General features: G+C 31.7%; 1 protein-coding gene across 3 annotated transcripts in view; it reads left to right on the top strand.

The window, feature by feature from the left end:
- Nucleotides 1–24,128, top strand: part of LOC118202760 (E3 ubiquitin-protein ligase PHF7-like) — a 122,993-nt gene that overhangs the window by 37,481 nt on the left and 61,384 nt on the right. For all 3 annotated transcript variants that reach the window (XM_085809859.1, XM_085809860.1, XM_085809858.1), the window contains exons 4-5: nucleotides 1,134–1,238; nucleotides 21,821–21,945. In XM_085809859.1, coding sequence (XP_085665985.1) covers nucleotides 1,134–1,238; nucleotides 21,821–21,945 — 230 coding nt within the window. The remainder of the gene's footprint in view (nucleotides 1–1,133; nucleotides 1,239–21,820; nucleotides 21,946–24,128) is intronic.

The following is a 24,128-nucleotide window of genomic DNA, read 5'->3' as shown; positions in this document are numbered from 1 at the left end:
ATTTCTTTTGAATAACTGTTCTAATCTACTACTATTTTATCAGCCATGTTCAGCCGAACATAGTATGTCTATTAATACACACTTTTTATTGAAGATAAGATCTCATAGTGGTACTTGCATATCAACGCAACCACCTTGACGCAATCTGGCAATTTTTTACAGGTGAAAAGTTAAAAGTTACTTATCGAGTACAAATTGACAGTTTTCGTGCCCTTTTTGTTTTTCAGAAAGATTCCCAAATTATTGATGTTTATAAAAGTTGGTAAACATTATTAACATATGAAAAGAAGACATACTTTAGCAATGCAAAATGCAAATTTGAATTATAAAAGAAAAATTACTTGATATATTAAAAAAAAAAATGCTTACATACTTAACATCTTTCTCTAATTTTTTTGTGCTTACAAATTGCAGAGCAATCTGTTTTTGCTTAAAAAAATCAGAGAATTGAAAACTCTCAGCTTCTTGGAATCCTTTGCAACAGCAGCTATCTAGGAAACATATTTCCTTGTTGTTCCTTTTTGAAAAGTTTCACCAAAATTCTGAATTCCTGCAGAAATTTTGCTGCAGTTTCTTCCATTGCTGGCAAATTTCCACAAGCTCATATTTATTTTAAAAGTAAGCTTAAGGCAAAAAATAACACAATGTGTTTATTAAAAGTCGTTGAAACTTGAAATACAACAAAAAGAATGCATACAAAGATGGCAGTGTTGTGGGACTGAAGAATTGTTATGATTATGGCTGCTGGAAGAATGAATGGTCATGCATATGGTTGCTAGACCTTGGCCCATTCTAAAAATTTAGCAACTTCTATTAAGATGATTATGCTAAAGTACCCTCTTAACTTTGAAAATAATACACTGCTTGCTGTTTTGTGAAAGGCAGCTGCCAAATTTTAATGATCCCCCCCAAATGCAAGGGGAAAAATGCATCAAAAACACTTAATTTATATCCATGTTCATAAAAACAAAACATGGCTTATTGATAATTCATGCTAAATTATGCTGCTTGGCAGCGATTTCATGGTTGATGGAATAATCTGTAAGTACTGATATTTGTAACATATTTTGCTTCATTCTTATCCTTGAATAAAATATATTACTTTCAGTTCAACTTTTACATTTATGTTTTAGTTTTTTTCAAGTGGTCTTAGTCAGCGAGGAAGGAATCAAACGGAAGGCACTTTGGGTTTTCTTTTGAAAGATATTGAAGCTGAATTATCACGTGGAAGAAGACTAGTAAGTGCTAAATTATTATTTTCTTTATTTTATGTATACAGAGCTATTAGTTTTCCTGAGGCATTGTATAATATTCTAGAAACCTTATGTTTTAGCATTTTTAGCTAGACATCGTTATAATTGTGGGTCAGTTAAGGAGAGAATTTTTGAAGAGCAAAAAACAGAATGTAGATTGGAAAAATGTTAAAATGAATATCAGTAGTTATTTAAACTCTTCCCTTAAATGGGCAACTTGGAAATTCAAAACCCATATCTTTATTATTTGTTAATGTTGGTTGTAAATTTAAAGATTTTGTTTTTATTTCAGATGGCTGGTTACTATATGAAATAAATGTAAGGAAAAACATAGTTTTGATATAAATAAAAAAAGAATTTTTTTTAACTGTTTGAGGCATGTTTGCATGCTAGCACAGTGGTTCTCAACGAAGTTGTAATTTAAATGTTGCTGTGCCCTTCTCATTTTACTTATTTCAAAGCAGGGTACTGTGACTTTTACGTTTGGTTTTTGATATAGCTTTTGAACTGTTAATCCAGTCCGCTTTTTTGATTTATTTTAGGATATTTATTTTCTTTGTTTATACATATATATTAGTAGGTTACTGTGCTACTTGGGATTTTTGTTTGTATTAATGCATTTCCACCCCCCAGCTTTATGCATTTTACATCTGATAGCTTGTACAAGTGTCAAGAAAGGAGGGTACTTTGATCATATATTGCAATAAGACTTTCTTCAGCAATTCTGAGAAAGTTAATTGAAGCAACATTTGTAGAATGTTAATCCTCAACATGAAATTTGGTTTGGACAGGGATGTCGTCTTATGGCATGCCTATAAATTTGGAGTTGTGTAAAAAGAATTATTATCTTTTAGCTCATTCGTGTAATAAAATCTTTATTAATTACTTTAAATATATGGTTTTGTATTGTGTCATTGATTTTATTTAGAATCTGAAAAGTTGTGCATTACTGTGTCTTCTCTGCATGCTATGTATGTGCTTGCATCGCTAATGAAATAATGTATTTCATGAGGCCAATGGGAAAACGTTATCCCTCCTTTTCTCCCATGTGAGATATTTGGCTACCTTTTTCCTATTTGCATTGCTGTTTCCACATAACATTCAAGCAAGAAGAAAAGATTGTTGTTTAGTATTGAATTTAGCACAATTTATATTATGTTTTAGGCACTACCAGAGGCTTTTCTGTTTCAAAATTCACACTTAAGTTTAAAGTTGGCTTATTTTAAATATGTTTATTCTTATTTCTGGGCTTCTTTCAAAATTCTACATGATAATGTATTAAACATGTGATGTTATGTGAGGCATCTTCTTTTAAAAATTTGAAGCATAGCTGAAAATGAAACAGAGGGGTTTTTAAAGGATATATGGTATTTCTATTCTGATTGTGCTCTGAAAAATAAAAATTACTTAAGTATGATAAAAATTAGTGAGCATGCTCAGTAAATATAAAGATAAAAATGCAAGACATACTCAAACTACACAATGCAAGAAAACTGGCTAGTTAATGGTTTATGATGTTAAAGAAAGAATTTCTTTTGCCAGAAAAATTTTTCATTTGTAACTTATGAATTTAATGAGTTCTGTATGTTACTGTGCATTTTAAAGAATGAAAAATTCAATTTTTGAGTGATGGTAATTCTAACTAGGACACTTTACAACAGGGATAGTAAACCTGGTCTCTACTGCCCACTAGTGGGGAATTTAAGCTTCACGGTTTGTGTTGAAGGTTTTTGGCTGATAATGATCACGAAAGATCGAAACACTGCATGGGTATATATACACACACCCCTCAGAGATTATTTCTCTACTTGATCATTCCCATTTGCACAACGCTCTCCTGTTTCCTTATATTTATAGGGTTGTGTTGTTTATTAGCCTTTTATCTATTAAAAATTCTCTGTCTATTAAAAGTTTAATAGTGTAAATTATAGTAAAAATAAATGCATAAATTTCATTGTAGATTTTTTTAGTAAACTTCCACTTAAAAATTCTTTGTAGTTGTACTATATTAAGTTTCTGTGAACAGGTGGCCAGTATAGAAATTTTATTGTATACAAAGTGGGTGGTAAGAATAAAAAGATTGACCACCCCTGATCTAAAGCTTCAAAACGGACAAACTCCATTGTATACCTGAATTGCAATATTAATGGAAAATTCGGTCGAGAGAAAATGTTAATGCTGTATTTTATTTAGCAGTTAGTAAAATTGGTATTGGTGTTAGAGGTGGAATGAACTTGTGCTGGAAGAGCAAAATGCATAGGAAAACTTCAGCACCTGAGGAAGAAAATCCTCGTCAAAATGCAAGCTCAAAAAGTTTTTTTGGGGGCAGGAGCTGTATTAATTTGGTCAAAATGTGTTTAAATGGATTAGAAACCCCCTCAAATGCATATATATATATGTGTGTGTGTAATAATAAAATTCCACAGTCAAGAATACACTTAAAATTCTAACTGTATGTTCTTTTCATTTTTAATGGCGACATTCTCTTATTTGAAAGTACGTGGAATTAAATCCACAGCCCCGTAGTCAAGTTCGTTTTTCCCGCCTTTTCTACACGTACAGTTATAGAATGTTCTGGAAATATTTCAAGCGAACTGGATTGGCTGACGAGGCTGACGTCATTTCTTGGAAACTCCGTCTTTTCAGAGGCTATAAAAGGACTCGCAAAAGAATATTGGGGCTTTTTCTTAAATGTCACGATGCAGTAAACTTCATACAAAAAGTTATTAGTAATTCTTTTTATTTACTCCGGATATCTGATTTTGTAACTGCTATTTCTCCTGACCAATAATAAATGGATCCTGTTTTTTACACTTATCATCTGATAATTAAGCTATGACTACATTTATGATTCTTCAACAATCTATTTATTCCTGACAAAAGCTGGTACATCACATATATATATATATGTATATTGTATTTCAATGCGAAGCAAAATATTTTTCTTCACATTGAAACATCAGTGCATTTTTATGTTCCTCTGAATGAAAATATTAATTTTTGTTTTATCGCCCCTTCTGGGCAACAGGTAGTCTTAATGGCAGGATGAGGGTTTAAATCCTGTGCAGGAATTGGTTATTTATATGTTCCTACACTTTCTCGTGAGTGTGATATTGGAGCATCCCTTGTGGTTTATACCTGTACTATGTTCTTGGTGTTGAGGCGGCTGTATGATTGATCGGTTGAGCTATTCTCGACAAATGTGTGAGAAGTATGTGTCTGGCCATTTGAAGGGGGTTGGGAATAAGAAGTAGAGAAAAAAAAAAACTTTCTTTCTATTCTCTTTATCATATCTTTTTGTTATGAACTTTTATTTTTTAATTGTTTCATTTAATGTTTTCGAGTTTATGCTGACTTATTCATTTAATCCTTTTTATTTAATTTTTATTTAATTTTGATTAATTATTATTAACTTTATTTTTCATTATTTATTGCTTTATCTATTATTTTACTTGTTTATTTTTTGTTTTCATTTCTGTTGTGGTCCAGTACTTCTAATTTTAGAAATAATGTCCTGGCTGTAGTATTGGATCACATTTAGAGCATTTTATGTACAAGCAGTAAAGAATAGATCTTAGCAAAATAAGTGCATTAAAATATCTGTAAAGCTTTATGAAGATACTACAAGATGTGGCTATTATTTTCCAGGACTGCTATTAATAACTTCAAAACCTTTTAATGTGTTTCGAAGAAATCCCCATCTTCCGTAATACACTTCTGTGCTTGGCTGCATAAGTTGTGGAAACAACTTTTAAAGTCCTCTTTCGGAAGGCTCTTCAATGTTGACTTCACATTGCATAACAACACCTGCCCCCACATTGCGTTGCCAGTGAAGAGGTTTTTGGCCAAGCATGAGGTCGTGGAGCTGCATCATCCGCCATACTCTCCTGACTTGGCCCCCACAGACTTCTTTTTGTTTCCCAAACTCAAAACTGTAATTCAAGGAACACGCTTTATGGATGTTAAAGACATCAAGAAGAACGTGACGTCAACAATGAAGAGCCTTCCAGAAAGAGGACTTTAAAAGTTGTTTCCACAACTTATACAGCTGAGCACAATAGTGTATTACGGCAGATGGGGATTACTTTGAAACATATTAAAAGGTTACATTTTTCACATCATCTGTTCTGGTATTATTAGAGCAATCGTGGAAACTTATAGCCACACCTTGTATAATAAAAGCAATAAAATATTATATCGATTAACATATTATATATATGACTTCATAAAACAGTAGCTTCATAAATAAGTTTGCTGAATACAAAAATAGCGATGTAAAATTCATAAGTTTAAGAGAAAGTAGAAAATGTAGGCACAATTTAACATGAATATTTCTTATTAGTTGTATTGAATGATTTCATGAATTGCAACAGAAAAATATATGAATACCATATAAAGGAAATTGGCGGTTTCTTAATTTATTTCAATCAAAAAACACAGTCACAGCTCACAAAACAAATGAAGCAAATTTGATTTCTCCAAACAGGTTGTGTATTGAAAAATGGAAAATCAATTACCTCTATTGTGAAACTAATATGTTTAAAAAAAATTAAGTCAAAAGCTTGATTCTGATAAGTGGAAATCTGCAAGTTTTCATGAAAGCAGTGAAATTTTGCTCTAATTCTAATTTATCCAAAATTTTATGAAATATATCTAACACTAGTCTTGCAGATAATTTGAATTAAATGCTCTTTATTCTTCTTTCGAGATGGAAAATAAACTTCCACCTAAATTTATACCATATGTAAATACCATTAGCATTTCTAACGTAAGTGAAATTTAAGACCAATTTTGCCAATATCAACATTAGTTGTACCAAAGTTAACATTTATCTGGTATTAACATGAATTAAAAATTGATTAACATAATTTATTTATTGGTAATACTTGGAACTATTTTACAGTGCAATATGCATCAATTAAGCAAAATTAAATTATGACCCTAGGTTATAATAAACTGTTCACAAATTTTATCTAAAGGAAAAATTCCATTTCAGCATTTCAGACTGTAATTGTTTCCAGACGGCGCCCCAGTGTCATGCCGTCACCACCAGAAAAACAAGGCCTCGACACTGTGATTGTGAGGTCACTAGTAGCGGGTAAAGGAATAAATGGGCTATCAACTTCTAGGCAGCGTGAATTTTCTTCAAAAATTAGAAATTTAATTTTTTATTCCCCAAAATAGAAAATAATGTAAGTAAATAAAATACGTAAAAAAAATTTAAATTCAGGTGAATTTTCGCTATATTCATGAACATTTCAAGGGCATTTAAAGGATTGACACATTATGGTTTCCATACATATTTCGCCATGTCAGCTGACAAATTCATTTTATTTTTACTTAAGAACGGCAATAAGAATATTATTGTCTCCTTGAATGACAAGAACATTTGCTTTTAACTTTGTTTACACAAGCACCATAACGAAGTTCGTTTGCTGTATGTTTAAAATCTGTGGTTATATCTAAATCAAAACATATGCATCGTGCGAGTTGTAGATGAAACAAACTTATGTCCTTCGACATAATCATAAGAAGAAAAAACTGCAAGCAATAGATCATCTAAAAGAAATGTCACACTATGGTGGTGATGACATGGAAAGCTCAGATATTTAATTAGCTATATTTTGACTGACTAAATTTATGCAATTTCTCATATGAAATATTATACAGAATGACATAAATGCATTTTATTGATTTAATTATAACATTTTTCTTAAATATTAAAACATATTCAAAATGATGTCGTAAGCATGGACTCAATATTAAATCATTAACTTATTGACCAAAAATAGTATGAAAATAATAAATAAATAGCAAAATAAATGTAAATAAACAAAAAGAATTACTCAATATTTTATTTACATTGTTATATAGAATAACTAAAGAAACATGAAATTTAAGTAAAAAAAAAAAAAAGGTTAGCAATATAATATAGTAAGTGATGTATCGTAAATAACTTTTGTGTACAGCATTTTATACTTTAGAAACCAATTAAACAAAAACTGAATTCAGTAAAAGCTAATAAATGAAGTAGTGGTATATTATAATGCATGAGGATGCCTAAATTATTTTGTAGCATAGTGTAAGTTACAAGAGATTAACAGTATTTGAAATATAATAGGTGATGCATCGTGTGTTATGTTTATTTACATAGCATAGTATATAAAATTAATTATATTGAATGCAGAAAAAACTAATAAATAGAATAATAATGTGAAAGCATTTATAAGTTATTGTCTAGCATATGAAATATAAGTAAAGTTAGGTTAGCAGTATAGGAAATGTATTGGTAAGTTACATTCATACACTACATTTGTCTATAGAATATGACACAGCATATACTAAAATTAATTCTGTTGAAACCAATTGGGCAAAAACAAGAGAACCTAGGAAAAGCTAGTGAATAATGTAATGATATGCTACAATATCAAAGCATGCATAATTCAGTTTTCAGGTTATGCAACTAGGAGAAATTCTTTATATTCAATTTTCATACATTTATTATCTTTGAAAATTTTGGGCATTTCAAATGTCCCTTGCATTTTTTATCAAATTTTTTCCATATTAAATTTATAAGATTCATAAGAAAATTGTTAATTCATTTTAGCATTGATAAACGTTTACAGGAATTATTAGGCTTTTCATAAAACAATTTAAAATGGCAAGTAACATTTTGTGCATTTTATTCATGTCTACAGAACATAATATATAAAACTGATCAACTAAAAGTAGTAAGATTTATTGTTTTGAAACCAGCTGAACAGAAATTGAATTGAAAAAAAGCTAAGAATTGCATTAATGATATATTTCAATGCAAAAGTATTTAGAAGTTATTTTTTATGCATTTAAGATTTTTGAAAATTCTAGGTATTTAAAATGTCTGTGCATTTTAATTTTTATCACATTGTTTTCACACTAAATTTATATGATTCTGATACTATTTAAGACACTTGCTGAAGTTTCTTTTAATGAATTACTATAAATTAATTTTAAGTTGCTTTAAAATTATTTGCAGTATATGGCCTTGATGAGCAAATGTATAGCATAGAAAGTATACGACTCATTAAAAAAGAAAAAGCTTATTCACATAGCTTAATCCTTAAATATCTGTTTCCATTCAAGCAATATTTAATAAAAACATTGCAGGTTTTCAGCATAATAATTAGTAACTAGGCATAAGTATAATATAATTAATGCAATTTTGAACTTTAATATTAGACTCAAGATCAGTTCATAATTAAGTCAAGCAAAAAAAAAAAAAAAAAAAAATGTAATCACACACTAAAAAAGGACAAAATTAGTTTCAAAATTGTTGTTTCAGAATCATCATAAAATGTCTAATTTATAATCTACATAGCTTGATATTAAAAAAACAATACACACAATTTTCTGTAATAATATTTTATTTAATGCTCTACAACTTTTCAAAGCAATGGATAATAATTAGACTATATATTTCAAAAACTGTTTTTAATTTTCTTCGCTTAATAATTTTTGTATTACAACATAATTATAAGCTACTGCAGTTACTACTCTGTTGAGGGGAAGAGTAATTCAGTTCTGTCTAAATTTCAAATATAATTATAGTTTGCACCTAATTTTAGATTTTTGTCAAGGACAATTCGTTTAAAGCAGGAATTGCATTTGAGTGTTTTTACAGCCATTTATGAACAATAACCAGATATATCAGTTAAGACTGGTGACACATTTTGAATATTTTGAAAATCATTTTCAGAAATATTAATGTTAAACTCTGAGCATAAGTCTAAAACATTTGGGATATCATCTGTAACATAATCTTCTCCAATACAGTCGATTAAAATGTCCCCATGTGCTACTGATCTCAGAGATAAAGGCTGAAAATTTTGCATTCTTATTCTTGATTCACTTTCAAAAATTTGTCGTATTGATATTACGTATTGACACCAAGCAAGCGTCTGATATTTACTAAATGACTCTTCTACTGCATCTGTCTGTATCTTTTTCAGAAGGAAATATTTAAATCCTAACTCATGAAAACAATACTTAGATATTTCTAATAACCCATGTGTGGTATGAGAAACAGCTAAATGCATTTTTTAAGTAAAATTCCCAGTTGTGGAAGTGTTAGCTTTCCAAACATCTAACCATAACAGAAATCATTTTAAAAACTTTTTATTTAAAGAATTATTATGTAATATTGGCATTTAAAATGGATCATTTAACTTCTGCCCTTTCAAAGGTGTTTTAACATTGACAATATTCCACCAGTTATAAATTAGTTTTATGGAACTGGCAATACTGGCATAATTTAAAATATTATTCTCCTTACCAATAGTAGAAAGAGTAACAATAACATAATTGCTAACAAGTTTGACATTTTGTCTTTCCAAGTTTGATGGGTTGAGTGATTTTAAGAATAATCCATATGCATATTTTACTAAAGAATTTGACTCAATTTCATAAAGCTGTTTTAGTGATGTAAATGAGGTAGTGAATAATGATAATTTCTCAAAATCAGGATAATAAAATGCTTCTTCAGAATTTTTTTGATTCAACCAGTTATTTCTTATGCTTTTAAAGATATGAACAGAATCAATAAACAACAAAGGATCACTTTTATTACATGGGTGTTGATAAACAGTACTTAACTGGGGTGGGGGAGGGGGAAAAAGACATTACCTTTCTGTTTAGATCATCACTGACTGAGCATTATCACTGACAACACAGACAATTTTAAACTATGTAAACCAATTATTATTATTTTCTTTAAAACTGAAAAAAAGGTCTTCAGCTTGAATTCTTTTGTTGGGCAGTATATGTAAAACTTCTTTAAATGATGATAATAAACTTTGTATCCTGAATACATATGCTGTATTTGCAACACTATCACTGTTACATGCCATGCCACCATTTCCTCCCTTATAATCAATGTATGGTTTTTATGTGTATATCATCCAACATTAATGCAATTATAAGGTCTTCTGAATTCAAGCCTTTTGTTTTATGAAAGAAAAAAAATCATCAGACTGCTTTTTATTGGGATTAGTATTAAATCCAGAAAATAGTTTTTAAATTGTTCCTGAATGTGGTATAATGATATTGCATGAACTAAAAAAATTATATGCATGTTGAGAAATGGAATATAAAATTTAGAAAAACATACATATGTGTGATAAACATACATAAAAAGAAAACACACATATGTAATGAATAAGGCATGCATTCCTTTTTACAAATAAGATTTGACAGTTGTTCTGTAGTGAATTTCACAGTTTGCTGTTTATCATCATCATTATTAACAGTTTTTAATAGTGATAGCTGTTTTTATAACATTGGAAAATAAATTTTCATTTTGTGGTTTAGAAATATTCAGTACTTCTAAAACTTATATTATTTATTACTTTAGGAAACACTTCCTTATCTATTATTTTTAATTCTGATTTACCAATAAAAACATGATGCATTAAATTTTCTGCCACTACTACTGAAGCTTCAGTAATAGATACAGACTCACTATCAATAATAAGAAAAATAACTTTACCATTGAAAATAACTGTCCAAGCATCAGGAACATTCTCAGATTTTATGCACGATAAAAATTCAGAAAATGAGTAAAAGCACTTTTTTTTGTAATAAATTTCTTTACTGGTTAGGCTTGCACCATGTGCAAGCTGTATACTGTTTCTATCAATTTGAACTCTTCTATCATCAGCACTTTCTCTTTAAGTTGAAGATTTACCTGCGAAATACTTTGGGCAGCCAGGCAGTTGTAAAGGTACAGCATCCTTTCGAAGCCTTGGATGAATCAAATTAATTTTTATTGACGTTCCTTTTTTCTCATCACAATGTCCGACTGCTCTTTCAATATCTGATTCAACAAAATGTTTTTCGCAAACCTAATAAGTATGAAAAATTCAGTATTGAGTACCACTGCAGATTCACAAGTAAATCTTACAAATAATTTAAATGTGAAATGAAAATGCAGATTTCCTTGCAATATGTTAGATTTCCATTCAGAAATAAATTTAGGAATCTGGAAAATATGAGCTAGAACTCAGCTACCTTGTACTCCAACACATATTCCAGTATATACATAACATTCTAGCACATATATTAAATTCAGCTGATATTCTAAAAAGGTTTATGAAGTTATTTCTTACCTATTATTAACTTAAATGTTATACTTTAGTTAATATCTCACTAGATTTCATTACAGATTTAAATGCTTTAGAATTAATGACTAACTGCTGTGTTCTTTGTTGATTTGTGTATCAGCATAATTAATTTCAGATTTTATAGAATTCAAAATAAGTATATAATAACAATATCAAATACTGAAGTTTAATCAGTATCAAACGTGCAAGAATAAGGCCTAATTTTTGATCAAGAAATACATATTTTTTAAATGCACGAATTATTTTTTCTATTAAAAAATCATAAGTTTAAAAAATTGATTGTACACACCTTAGAATGTTTTGATTGGGTGGAATTCTGCTGGGGAACAGCATGCAGCCATTTTCTGCACAACAAATCCGATTTGGGAAAACAACTTCATATTTGGTAGTTTTCTCTGCAGTTAGGAACACAACAAGTATAAACCATTCTTCAACAGATTATTAACAACTGAAATATTTTTTAATCTTTTATGCAATATACAAATATTCTCCTAAAACTACAAACATGCATGCAAGTTACCACTGAAACAGCCGTGACAGTTTGTTATGCCTACTAGTTCCCGTTCTACTGACGTCACTCGCAGCAGAAGGGAGGCCTTGTTGTTCCGGTGGTGATGGTTATGCCATGTTGCTGAAAAACAGAGTGCTGCGCTTCCATGATGTCTGCATAGGATGGCGGGGGCTTGCTCAATAAGTATAATTTTGTCCCAAAATACATTTTTATTGCAATTACCTTTTTTCAAATATTGCAGAAAATTCATTTACCTGTATGCTTGGTGAATTATAGCTATAAACTTTTGCAGCTGTAATTGTATATATAAACAATGAAAGAGGAATTTCAAAACAAACTTTCAGCATTTGTTAAGCTACAGTTAAAATATTTTATATAACAACAAACCTATGCAAGCACATCGACACATATATACATTTGCAGCAAAATTTAAAAATTGTTTTTCTGTGTGATATATCCTGAAAAATGTGTCCATGCAGAAGCCTGCATTACATTCTGCACTCAGCGTAAGATGTTTTCCGGAAGCTCCTGCATAGTTTGAGAACAAACAATTTATCTTCTTATTTTCTCTTTCTTCCTATTAAAAATTAGAGATGAAAATGTCTTTCTGAAAGACAAAATGGTATCAGTGCAGCTAATGCCCAAAATTGACATTTTCTTCTTGCCATGAACCTCTCTGTAACCAAGTTAATTACTTTTAATTAAAACTGATGTAATGGTCTTTTCTTATCGTGTTTACATCGAGCGAAATATGAGCATTATAGATCATAATATCTAGTAGCCCCAGAAATAATTTCTTATACTGTTTGGAAGATTTTCTATAAGATGGATAGTGAGTAGTGACTGCATCTCTAATATCCACTGCCCCCATATTTTTGTTATACAACAATATATAGTTTGGTTTCTTAATACTTTCTCCGGTTTTGTAATTTTGTTTACTGCTACAGCCCTGACACCGCTGCTACTTAGATCTTGTAATAAAGCTGTATAATAAGCTTCCATTAAATATCACTTTCATTTTGACAGCTTAAAAATATAAATAAATAAAAATAAAAATTTACTTTCGCACGAAAGAAAAAACACCCTATCCTACATATGAAAAGAAGAAACTAACTAAAAACTGCACTAATGCAACATACTACTTCAAAAAGCCACTTGAAAGAAACAAACAAAAATGCACGAGCATACCCAGCATGACTGCTTACGTTGCTCAACCGTGCTGTCTACCTTTCAGAATCAAATGAAACAGTCCAAGGTCAAACTTCAGGCATCATATTCCCATTTGTCTTGGCACCATTGACGTAGAGGACCATCTGTTAGAATTAAAAAAAATATACATTTTGTTTCATTTGGTTGTCATATGTATGTTACTGCTGTCTAGTTGGACACTATTCATCTGAGATGCACACCCACCATAAATGAGCTGAATACTACCATGGTGTATACGACACGCCTGTCCGGAAAGGGTTAAAGAGACTTTTCTCCAAGCATTTCACACTTTCAGTCAGATGAATTTTAAAGTGTTATGTGTGTTTCATTGTTTTACATGTTGTGCAATATGTAACAGTTTATTAATATGCAAATACTATAGCCAACTTTTGAATACACATAACTGTAACATTCATTCATAAATATTATTTTATAAAATTTGGTTTTAGCAGCATGGGCATTATGAAACCTTGGGATAGACCTATGTGTTTTGAGCATCATGAGAATTCTGTCAAAAGAATGAGATTGCATTAAACAGAGGCATTCACATTGTCACAGTACTTGAAATAACAAAATTAGAAAAATCTTATCTCTGGGCAAATGTCAATCAAACTGAACTCTCAAAAGGTAGAAACTGTGTTTAGCAATGAGTTAGAGAGAAAACTTGCTATAGTTGCATTATCCAAACAGCTCTGTTAAGTTGAAGATCAGCACTATGGGATTCTGAGATGAGGACCAAACTATGCAATATAATTGCTCTTCTAAAAATTGACTGCAATAGATTGCGGCAGTGAAACATCGAAAATTCATACTTCGTTGCAATGTCTAGAGATTGTGGCAGGTGATACCATATATCAGTGGTTCTCAGCCTTTTAACTAACGCATACCATCTAAACAAAAACTGAAAAATTTTTAGTTACCACCACTACATTTTACACCTATTTTTCAGTTTCTCAATCGAAATGTTAAAAAATAATATATTTTGCCATTGCACAACCTATTGACTTTTTATATTAAGTATACTTACATAAAAATATCAGATTAAAATTGGTTACCATTTTAATTATCAAAATTTCAGTTATAATATTTTAATTCTAAAATTTAGTGTGAAAATTGGGCCTGTTTATGAGAGATCAGCTTCTTTATGTCTGGTCTTATTTCACTTAGTTTTAACCGCAAATTAGTACCCACTTTTAATTTCGTTCTGTATTTATTTTTCAAATATAACATGGAAGAAAATCCTTTTTGCATAAATAGGTTGTGCAAAAAAAGCAATAAAAATTAAGTAGCTTTTTGAAATACCTTTAAATTCTTTTCAGTTCAGCCGAAGGTTAACAATAGATTTTTGAAATCTTCAGTTAGAGCTCAATCAAAGGAAATTTCTCTTTGAATTTTTCTTTTCCTTCACCAGATAAACTTTCACATACATTTGAACAAAATGGATTTCTAATTCAATTTCCTGTTTCATAATCCTAAAAAAAAAAATACATGTTGGAATTATTTATGAGTAAAAGCAATGAGTTTTAATGTCAGATGCTTTTTCTTCTTTTATTTTCAAATTATTTTTGGTTAGAAAACTTTCTGAAAGTGGTAAAAAGCTTAAAATGTTGTTATCCAATTCTTTCATTTTTAGCTGAAGTTTTTTATAATTGCATTTATTTTATCTGTAATGATAATTAAATAAATGCTTTGTCCTTGAATCCTAAATTTAATTCATTTAATGTTCCAAAAATATCAGCTAAATAGGCTAAACGTGCTAACCATAATTTACTAAATAAACATATTTGCAATTCAAATTTTGAATCACAGAGGAAAGTTTGAATTTCTGATTAAGTTCAAAAAGATGATTTAAAACTTTGCCTCTGGATAACCACCTTACTTTGGAATATAACAAAAGTATTTCGTGTTCACTGCTCATCTTGTGGTATAAAATCATAAATATTCTTAAATTTAAAGTTTAGCTTTTAATAAAATTAACATTTTTCACAGCTTGATTCAAAAGGATTTTCATGTTTTGGCTACTAAGCTTCACGATAAATGGAACAATGAGTAAATTTAGTTTCAGGTGCTAATTTCTTTATTTGAGAATTACACCAGAATGTTTTGTTTCGTTGTGTACCACCTATTTTTCTGTTGCGTACCACAGGTTGAGGTTCATTGCTGTAGGTGAACACTTGTTAAGATGTTTGTGGTTTGTGCAAGGCTTTTCAATAATACACAAATCTGTTTTAGCTGCTCTCGGTGAAGGAGATTTGAGTAAACTGGCTACAGTCAACTGATAAGATTACTCAGCTCGCATTTCACTCTCATGTGAATATGGATAAAGTGAATCCTGAGCCAAGTGAATGTACTTGGATCGTATAGAAATGATTGACACAACGGCTCTCGCACTGAAACTATGCAAAGGAAAAGCAAGTGAAATAGACACAAGAGGGCATGACCTACTCAGAATGCATTGAAGGAGCTCGCTGCAAGCGAACAGTATAAGTTAGCCCCCCCATACCTTTCGCCGTTGTAATTTAGAGCATATATAGCAATGATGGAAGGTGATTATCACAGTCACGTTGGACAGCGGGGTTCCTATGGAAAGATAGGTAGTGAGATCCATTGTTGCATGGTGTCGGTGTGCGAGAACAAAGCACCTTCAAGGTGTACCATATCCCATTGGTTGGCCAAGTTCAGCAGTGGAGTGAAGACCACAGCCAAAGGTGTCAGCGGGGATGACCAACAACATCGCATACAGCAGCAAATGTGGCAGCCATATTGGATTTAATCATAGCGAACAGGCGCATAACGTTCAACAAGATGCAGGAAGAGACAGGGCTAGCGCAAGGAACATTGCAGGCAATTGTGTGTAGTGATTTGGAGGTGACAAATGTGTGTGCAAAGTGGGTGGACATCAAGCCAAGACCTGGGCCTTGCTTGACGAAATGAAGGACGCAGTCAGAGGCCAGCATGTTGAATCTTCTGCCAAATTGTATGCAGTTGTCCATAAATGGTTCACCAAAGCCCTTTGGGACCTCTCAGCCTGATGGCAGAAGTGTATGGACATGGGCAGGGATTATTTCTAACTGATGTATTATCAGTTTTGTTTTTGTTAATAAATTATATTCCGCTCTGTGTCATTCATTTCTGTATGACCTAAATACTACAACTCATTTGGAACTTCAGGTAGTATAATTGGCAAAGCAGGTTGGTGAGTTAACATCTGCCTTGGGACATAATTCTCACAGTCCTTAGCATAATTTTTGGCATTTGTACCAACACAGTAGATCACATGAATGCACTAATTGCTATAAAGAACAACCTTTATTTTTATCGTGTAAATTTTGGTGAGTATGCAAGGAAATTGCTCTCTAGTCAAGGTTTTGGTTGCTGTGTGAATTGTATACTTTTAACCAAGCCCTTGCTGAGATCAAAGTCTTTAATTGATACTGGGGCGAATGTGTCAGTGTTGCCAAGAAAGTATGCTTAGTGTTTTAGTCCTTCTCAGGATTTGGTTTTGCTCACTGCAAGTGGAATTAAGCTTCCCTTGTTTGGCACTAAATGTCTTACTTTGGATTTAAATTTACATCCCACCTTTACTTGTTTGTTGTTGTGGATGTAAATTAGCAAATTTGGGGTGCTGATTTCCTTAACAAATCTAAGTGTTAAGGAACTCTGACCTAAATTTTGGTCGTGACCAAAATTAGCTATAAAGCTATTAGCTCAATTAGCTATAAAGTTGCACGTATTTTGCAGAAATTTAATTTTCGGGTTGTTTATTCTCCCATCAATAAAATTCCGAGTTCCATACTCAAGGACCCCATTCCGGATATGAATTCTTGGGGTATTTATATGATTCCTTGCCAGTGTGGTTTAATTTACACTGGCCAAACTAAGAGAGCCTAAAAATTTCACATCAAGGAACACGAGGCATATGTTAGAAAATGGAAACACAGAAGTCTTCTGTTGCTCAACATTGTTGGTCCGAAAATCACACTTTCAATTTTTCTGCTGCCAAAATTATTCAAAAAACATCTTCCATTGGAGAACTGGATTTTCTAGAGGCATTTCACATTAAAAAAAAATCTTTGTTCTTGTTAACGATCCTAATTCCTATCCATCTTTGCCTTTAGCCTTTAAAAAAATTATGTTTTAGTTCTGGTTTCACCAACAGATGGTGCCACTTGCTTATTCTTGTCCAGGCTTTCTTATCTTATCAAATCATTATTTCCTATCTTGTTCATTTGCGGTTTTGCAGCTGAGGATGGTGGTTCGGTAAAACCATCCAAACTAGTCCTGTGAAAATTTTGAAAATTAACACTGATTTTTGTTGTTTGACTTGTGAATTAATATATATATATATAATAAATTAGATGTGTTGAAGGTAGCTGATCTGTCCTACTAGAAGAAGCTTACAGACATGACATGTTTTAATGTTCATGCGGGCACAAGTAAATTTGCACATTAATTGTGCATGTTTCAGATTATTTACTTATTTTACATAATTACGGTAAGAAAAAAGCAGTGCAGCAGCAGCCTAGATAGCAGGACTGTGGAGTCAGTAGGGAAAATGTCAGACTCCGGCTCGATTCCGACTCCCTCATATATATATGTAAACATCGGTTACAGCTTATTTTTTTAATATAAAAGAAATAATAGATACTACAGAAAAAAATGATGGCTTAGCAAATTATTTATATTACTTAGCATTTATTATGAAATGGAAAAAGTGGCATTAGTTATTTCTAAGAAACAGTATAGCTTCGGCAAGATCTTCTTTGTTGGAGGGCCATAGATCCGATTTGATAAACTTCAGAGCTGAGAAGAGTCTTCCCACACTAACTTGAGTAGGAGGAAGAGCTGTTACTGTTAGGGCTACTTCTTTTAACTTTTCAGGATAGATTTTTATAAGTTCTAAAAGAGGTGTCTTGCAAGCACAACAATATTTCTCTATTTCTTCAAAGGCCGTGTAGAAATCTTGTTTGTATTTTTTCATTTTTATATCTAAAGGCTCTTGGTTCTTTATTTTCATTCGCTTTGCCTTAGCCTTTTCCAATGTTATCCAAAAATATTTCTCAAAATCTAATTCATCTTTGGAAGAGGATGATAGTCAATTGCAGTGTCTGCAGTTTGACTGTCCTGATTCAAATTCTCCAATTATTCTAAGAATAATTTCATTCTTAATGAAAGTTCATAGATGGCTTTCTTTACCTTTTTAATTTGTTTGTCAGCCAAGGAAATTCAGTGTTTCGTATCTACATATATTGAACCCAGCAAGATCTCATTGTCTAGCAAACTAGTTTCTCTTTTCTTCATAGAAGAAATGATTCCTTCTACAATAAATTCTCCATTTCAGAAAGAACAAACATCACATTCTTCCATTCTTGCCTCCTATCAATTCATCAGATTGCAGCTTTTTGTGGCTATATATGGTATAGTAAGAAGAGTTTCCAATTCTGCAAGATCATTTCACAGTCTTTCTGTTAGTGAAACATTAGGGTTATGTTCATCTTCTAAAAAAGTTCTTAATTCTAACAACCTCTTTATCATCAAATATGTACTTCCTCATTGTGTTGCTTGGTCAATAATTGCTCCTTTTCCTGCTTGCTTGCTAAGAATGGCATCAATTTTGGGAGTTCTTTCTGCTATTGCTGCTTACCTAAATTTACCAGTGCTTGCTTACCTAAGTGAATCAGTTTAATCACTAATGACAAATATCACATCCATCCTCCTCCCTTATATTTATTTATTAATATGTCAATAAAATAGAAAATAACTATGTATTAAAGTATATAGTTCATAAATAAAAATAATAACTCAGCATGTCATTAATTTTTTCAATTAATTTTAATTTCATTTCAAATTCAAACTGTCAAACAAAAACTGGAGCTGGAGTCGCTAAAATCAGGAGCTGGAGTCGGAGTCGACCTGCTTTTAGCGACTCCAGCTCTGACTCCTTTTACCCCAAAATCTGCCCAACTCCGATTCTACAGCCCTGCCAGATAGGCTAAGAAGCAGAAAGCAAATGTGATGTTTCCGAAGCAAAATTTTAATTCTGAGTGAGTTAGTTTTGCTTACAATAGCATTTTGAGTAGCTTGTTAGTAACTCTGTAAAATTATTGGTTCATTTAGCTTCAGTTTGCAAAATCATTTATGTCACCAGCATTATGTCAAAGTCATATGATGTGGTGACTATTGATTTCGAAATGGTGCAGCTTGGAGAAGTTCATTATAAGCAATTTTGATTTTTAGAAAAGGAAAGGGCAATACCCAGATTAAAATGAAGAGTTGCGGGCAACTGCAAATAAACATATATGAGTTCTTAAGGATACTACTTGACATTATAGTTCAATAACTAAGAGGCTTAAATACATTCCAGTGTTACTGTAAAAATAATTTATTTTGTTCTTTAGTCAAGCAACATCTCCCTCTTTTTCTAATGTGGAAACATATGTATAATTATTCATATAACATTAAAAATAACTTTTGAAGAACTTCACATTGTAACACACATAATACAGTACTAAGTCCAAGTCCAGACCTCCACAATTCCGGATTTCAGATCATCAGCTTAAATCTGGTAAAATGGCATGTAGAAATTATTAAATTAAAAATATGAAATCGTGATTTATGAAATAATGAAGCCTTTATGATCAAAATCATAAATGCTTCCAATTACAAAAAAAAAAGGGGGGTATCAAAATTTACAAAAAAAAGAAAACTTAATATTTATTTATTTACTTTATTAAACATTTCTTTCATTTTTTTTTTTTTTTTTTTTTTTTGTGCTAGTACTTTTTCTTTAATTCTGTAGACAGACATAATTTCTTGTTTAGATACATTTTTGAAGTCCTGTAATTGCCGTGTCGAGAATTCTGACTAACTTGTCAATTGAAATTTTTTCGTTTTCAGTAAACACTCTGTCACTTTCTTCACTATCGATAGTGGTATTTTCTGAATCTAGAACCATACTACAGATTTTGCTGTCCATTAATTGATTGATGATTGAGGAGCATTGTCGTCACAATGAAAAACTTTTTTTCTATCTTCTTTATTTATTAATGCTTCTCTACATTTCTTTACAAAATTCTTTAATTAGAAAATTTCACCTTTAATTTGCAATATCTGAAAACCTTTGAAATTTGCAGCTATCATCATAAAATTTAGCTATCGTTCACTATACATATTTGGCTAGGTATCATGAGATTGACGACCAAGACAAGTTGTTCCATTAAATTTTATCTTGTATTGCGGTCTGAGAAATTTAAGCCTGAATTGTATTAGTTTAGTTATTTACTATACTTATATCTGTTTCTCGCACATGCTTAAGGCTTATCTGAGTCCTGAATAAATAAATTCCCACATATACCTAAAGCTTATTGAGGGCTGGCACTAGATATCTTACCACCTGATGCAGTCTCTCTGTGTCCTAAATTCTGCTACCAAGCGTCTCCCTTTGTCTTTTCATTTGGAATTTGTTTTATTATCGATTTCATATTTTGTAAAACTTTAATGAGTTTTTGAGTAGCAAACTCAACAATTTGGAAGTGAGCAATGGCAACAACCTAAGGGGTGAGGGACTTTTTATCTCCAGCGCGTGGGACTGTGTATCGAAAATTCTAAAGATGGGCTCATTTTAAAATTATATTGCGACATTGCTATTGAACTAAATTTTATGGTTTAAGTGCAAAGAACATGATATTTAATAAATAAAGGTAACACACATACACACACACACACACACACAAAAAGAAAAGAAAAGCCTCTTTGGACGTAATTTAAAATCTAAAACATTTCAGACTTTTTTTCTTTCTTTTTTGTAATTACAATCATAAACACATTATTGATAAGGACCATGTACCCTTTTACTCATGTGGATTTACATTAGTGTGGACTTTTATCCATGTTGGTATTTGTCACGAGGCCAATATTGCAGTTTTTTCCCTTTCTTTTTTTGAGGGGAGAGAGGTGTGGGCTTTGTTGCATGCACTTTTGTTCAGTGGGCTTTTATCAAAGAACCATTGTACATCCATCCTTCATAGCTGCTGTAGTTATGGCATCCACATCTAAAGTCCATATCATGAAAGAAGCATTCCATAGCCCTCACTGTGACATTTGTTGAGTCCCCAGTATTGAACTACAGTGTTACTTGATATAGTATTTTACTGTCATCACATGAAACAACTCTTACCATGTTAATCATATTTATCCAGAATCTTTGTTATGGCTGCATCGTGATCACAAGTTCAAAGGTACACTAAAATTCTTATATTCACTGTACACTCTTGAAATGGCGATGTTTGAAATTCTAAACTTAGTCTCTACCTCCAAAATGCTATGACCTCGTCTCTCTAATTTACTGATATGGCCTGGCATGCCCCTCATACATTATCACATACCTTAATATCCATTATAACCTACTTTTCTCTATTGTGTATTTTTTATACAGTGCATTGTACATTGTAATAGGCCTATATTTATTTTCTATGAAATACTTTAGGTATTGTAGGTATAAAATAAAAAAAAAAAAGTAATTTAAAAGGGCAGTAATTATGTCTGTTTTTATTGCTAAAAATTAACTTTTGTGTGTGTGTATTTAGTGGGTATATTTTAATTTTTCATTTTAAATAATTCTACTGTACATGTAAATAATAATTAATAGTATGTGATTTATGTTTTAACTTGTAGTTTTTAAAATGTTTTAGAAATGTTCTTACTGTAAGAAAAGTGGTGCAACTGTTGGATGCTCTTTAACAAAATGTAGGAAAACATTTCATTTTCCTTGTGGCTTAAAGAATCTGTCACTTCATCAGTACTTCGGAGTATTTTGGTAAGTGAATTTTAATCCTTAGACATTTCAAGCTACATACTTACATAATATCGGGTTTTAGCGAAAGTTTCCCTCCACCACAAATATCGTCTGCCCAAACAGTTCGCGCTGGCATATTCAATCATATTTTATCAAACAATTTTTGGTATTTGAAAGAAAGGGACTTGCTTTAGAACACTTGTGAAATTTGTAAAACAAATTTTACCATTGAGTACAAGGTATCTGAAATGGAACTATCATGCTACCAGATTAGAACCATCATTTACTTTGAGTTCTGTTGCAAAAAGTCAGCTATATAATGTCACCAAATCATGAGTATAGCTTTAGGTACTAATGTTGTATCATAAGACACTGAAAGTTTGGTACCGAAATTTCAAAAACATGTATTAGGATATTCAAAAAACAGAGCACTCTGGCCAGCTCATGGATATTAATGAGGCCCGCCTGCGAGAGCTTGGGGAAGAAGATCAATATGTAATCACTCTAGTGCTTGCTAAGAAGTTAGATGTTAGTGCTGTGTCCATTAGTTGTGCTATGCATCGCATAAATTTCATGTACAAGTTCAGTCGCTGGGTGCCACATGAGCTGACTCGAGCAGATAAGGGCAGGCATGTTCAGGCCTGCACTAATCTGCTAGAATATCAAGGCAAGGACAAAATTCTGGATCGGTGATGAAAAGTGGATTTACTTCAACAACACAGGCCAAAAAGGGGTTGGTCTGTGTCTGGCGAACCTATCAGCAATGCCACAAAGCCCAATTTGACTAACAAAAAGATCAAGCTTTATATCTGGTGGTATTTCTGTGGTATTATCTACAAAGATTATCTGAGAAAAGGTAAAGCCCTCGACAGTAACGTGTATGGCTAGATGCTAGTCTGTGTTGTTGCTGTTATCAAGGAAAAACGTCATACTGAGTTCCTGTACACAAAGGCAATGTTCCATCAAGATAATGCAAGACCACATGTGTCTATCTTCATAGGCTGGACCCTGCATGGAGTCGAATGGGATCTTTAGCCCCACCCACCATATGTCCCTGACATCCCTCATTCGTACTTCAACCTTTTTTCACACCTGCAGCTACATGTTGCTTTTGCTATTATCCATTCTGCACAGGACGTCCAAAATGAGGTTGATCTCTGTTTGGACTTGCAGTCACCAAGTTACTGTGCCCAAGGCTTTGAAAACTACCAAAACAGTGGCAGAAAAATTATAGATTTGTGTGGTGATTACAGTACTTGCACTAAATGAACTGCTTTAATGATTTTTTCCCCTAACTTTATTAAGAAAAAGTTTGTGGTGGAAAATTTCCGTTACAACCAGATTATTGTCTCATTACTGTTAAGTAATTGTATGTGTATCTTGGAATCTCCCCAAACCATTAAAGCAGTAAATTAGAAGATTCAAAGTGGAAAGGTCAGTTTGGAATTATATAAGAAAAATACATCATTCTTTTGCCTTTTCAGGACATTTGTGGCCAAATCCAAAATGAGTAGGGGGTGAAAACATTTATGAAAAATGCTGTTAGTTTTTTTTTTTTTTAAGTACCTTTGTGTTTTGTATTATGCATTATTTTTTAGTATGCTATTAATTTAGATGTGCAAGTAGCTTAACATATTTTCTAGTGCAGGAGAAAATATTATTAATATATAGAATATATGTGTAAATGCTTAAAAGACAAACTATCTCGTTTTCTTTTCGTACTTTAAGTTTTGAAGGGTTTGCAGTAGATTAATAAGGATGAGGCCAAAAAGTGTGGTTCTTTAAGTTCCCTTAAAGTCCTTCACCGGCATTCCTCCCATTCTGTGTAGTGCTAAATGGCGGAGCATGTAACAGATTTAAAAAAAAAAATTCTACAGCAAACTTTGAAGGACCAAAAATTTAGTTTGCGAAATCCACTCTGATAAGAGACGGATTGTGTAAAAATTTATTGATGTATTGCAATAAATAAAAAGACTGATGTGATTATAGCATTGCAGAGCTGCTAACTCTCCTAGTTTTACATCACGTCTCTCGGTAGATCACCAAATCTCTTATAAATTTTTAGCTTTTTACTATGGAAAATGTTTCCCAGCAATAAATGAAATTTATTGAATTAATGAAACTTAAATTAGGCAAATTGCTTTCCCTGAACTCTAATGATTTTCAGAATAATTTTTCTTATTAAATTTTTTATTTCATCTGAA

The sequence above is a fragment of the Stegodyphus dumicola genome, chromosome X2 (assembly GCF_044657685.1).
Source record: "Stegodyphus dumicola isolate Sdum_Otavi_A_Nest chromosome X2, ASM4465768v1".
Classification (NCBI taxonomy): Eukaryota; Metazoa; Arthropoda; class Arachnida; order Araneae; family Eresidae; genus Stegodyphus; species Stegodyphus dumicola.
The sequence above is the reverse complement of the archived record's forward strand: the minus strand, read 5'-3'. Positions and strand labels throughout refer to the sequence as shown.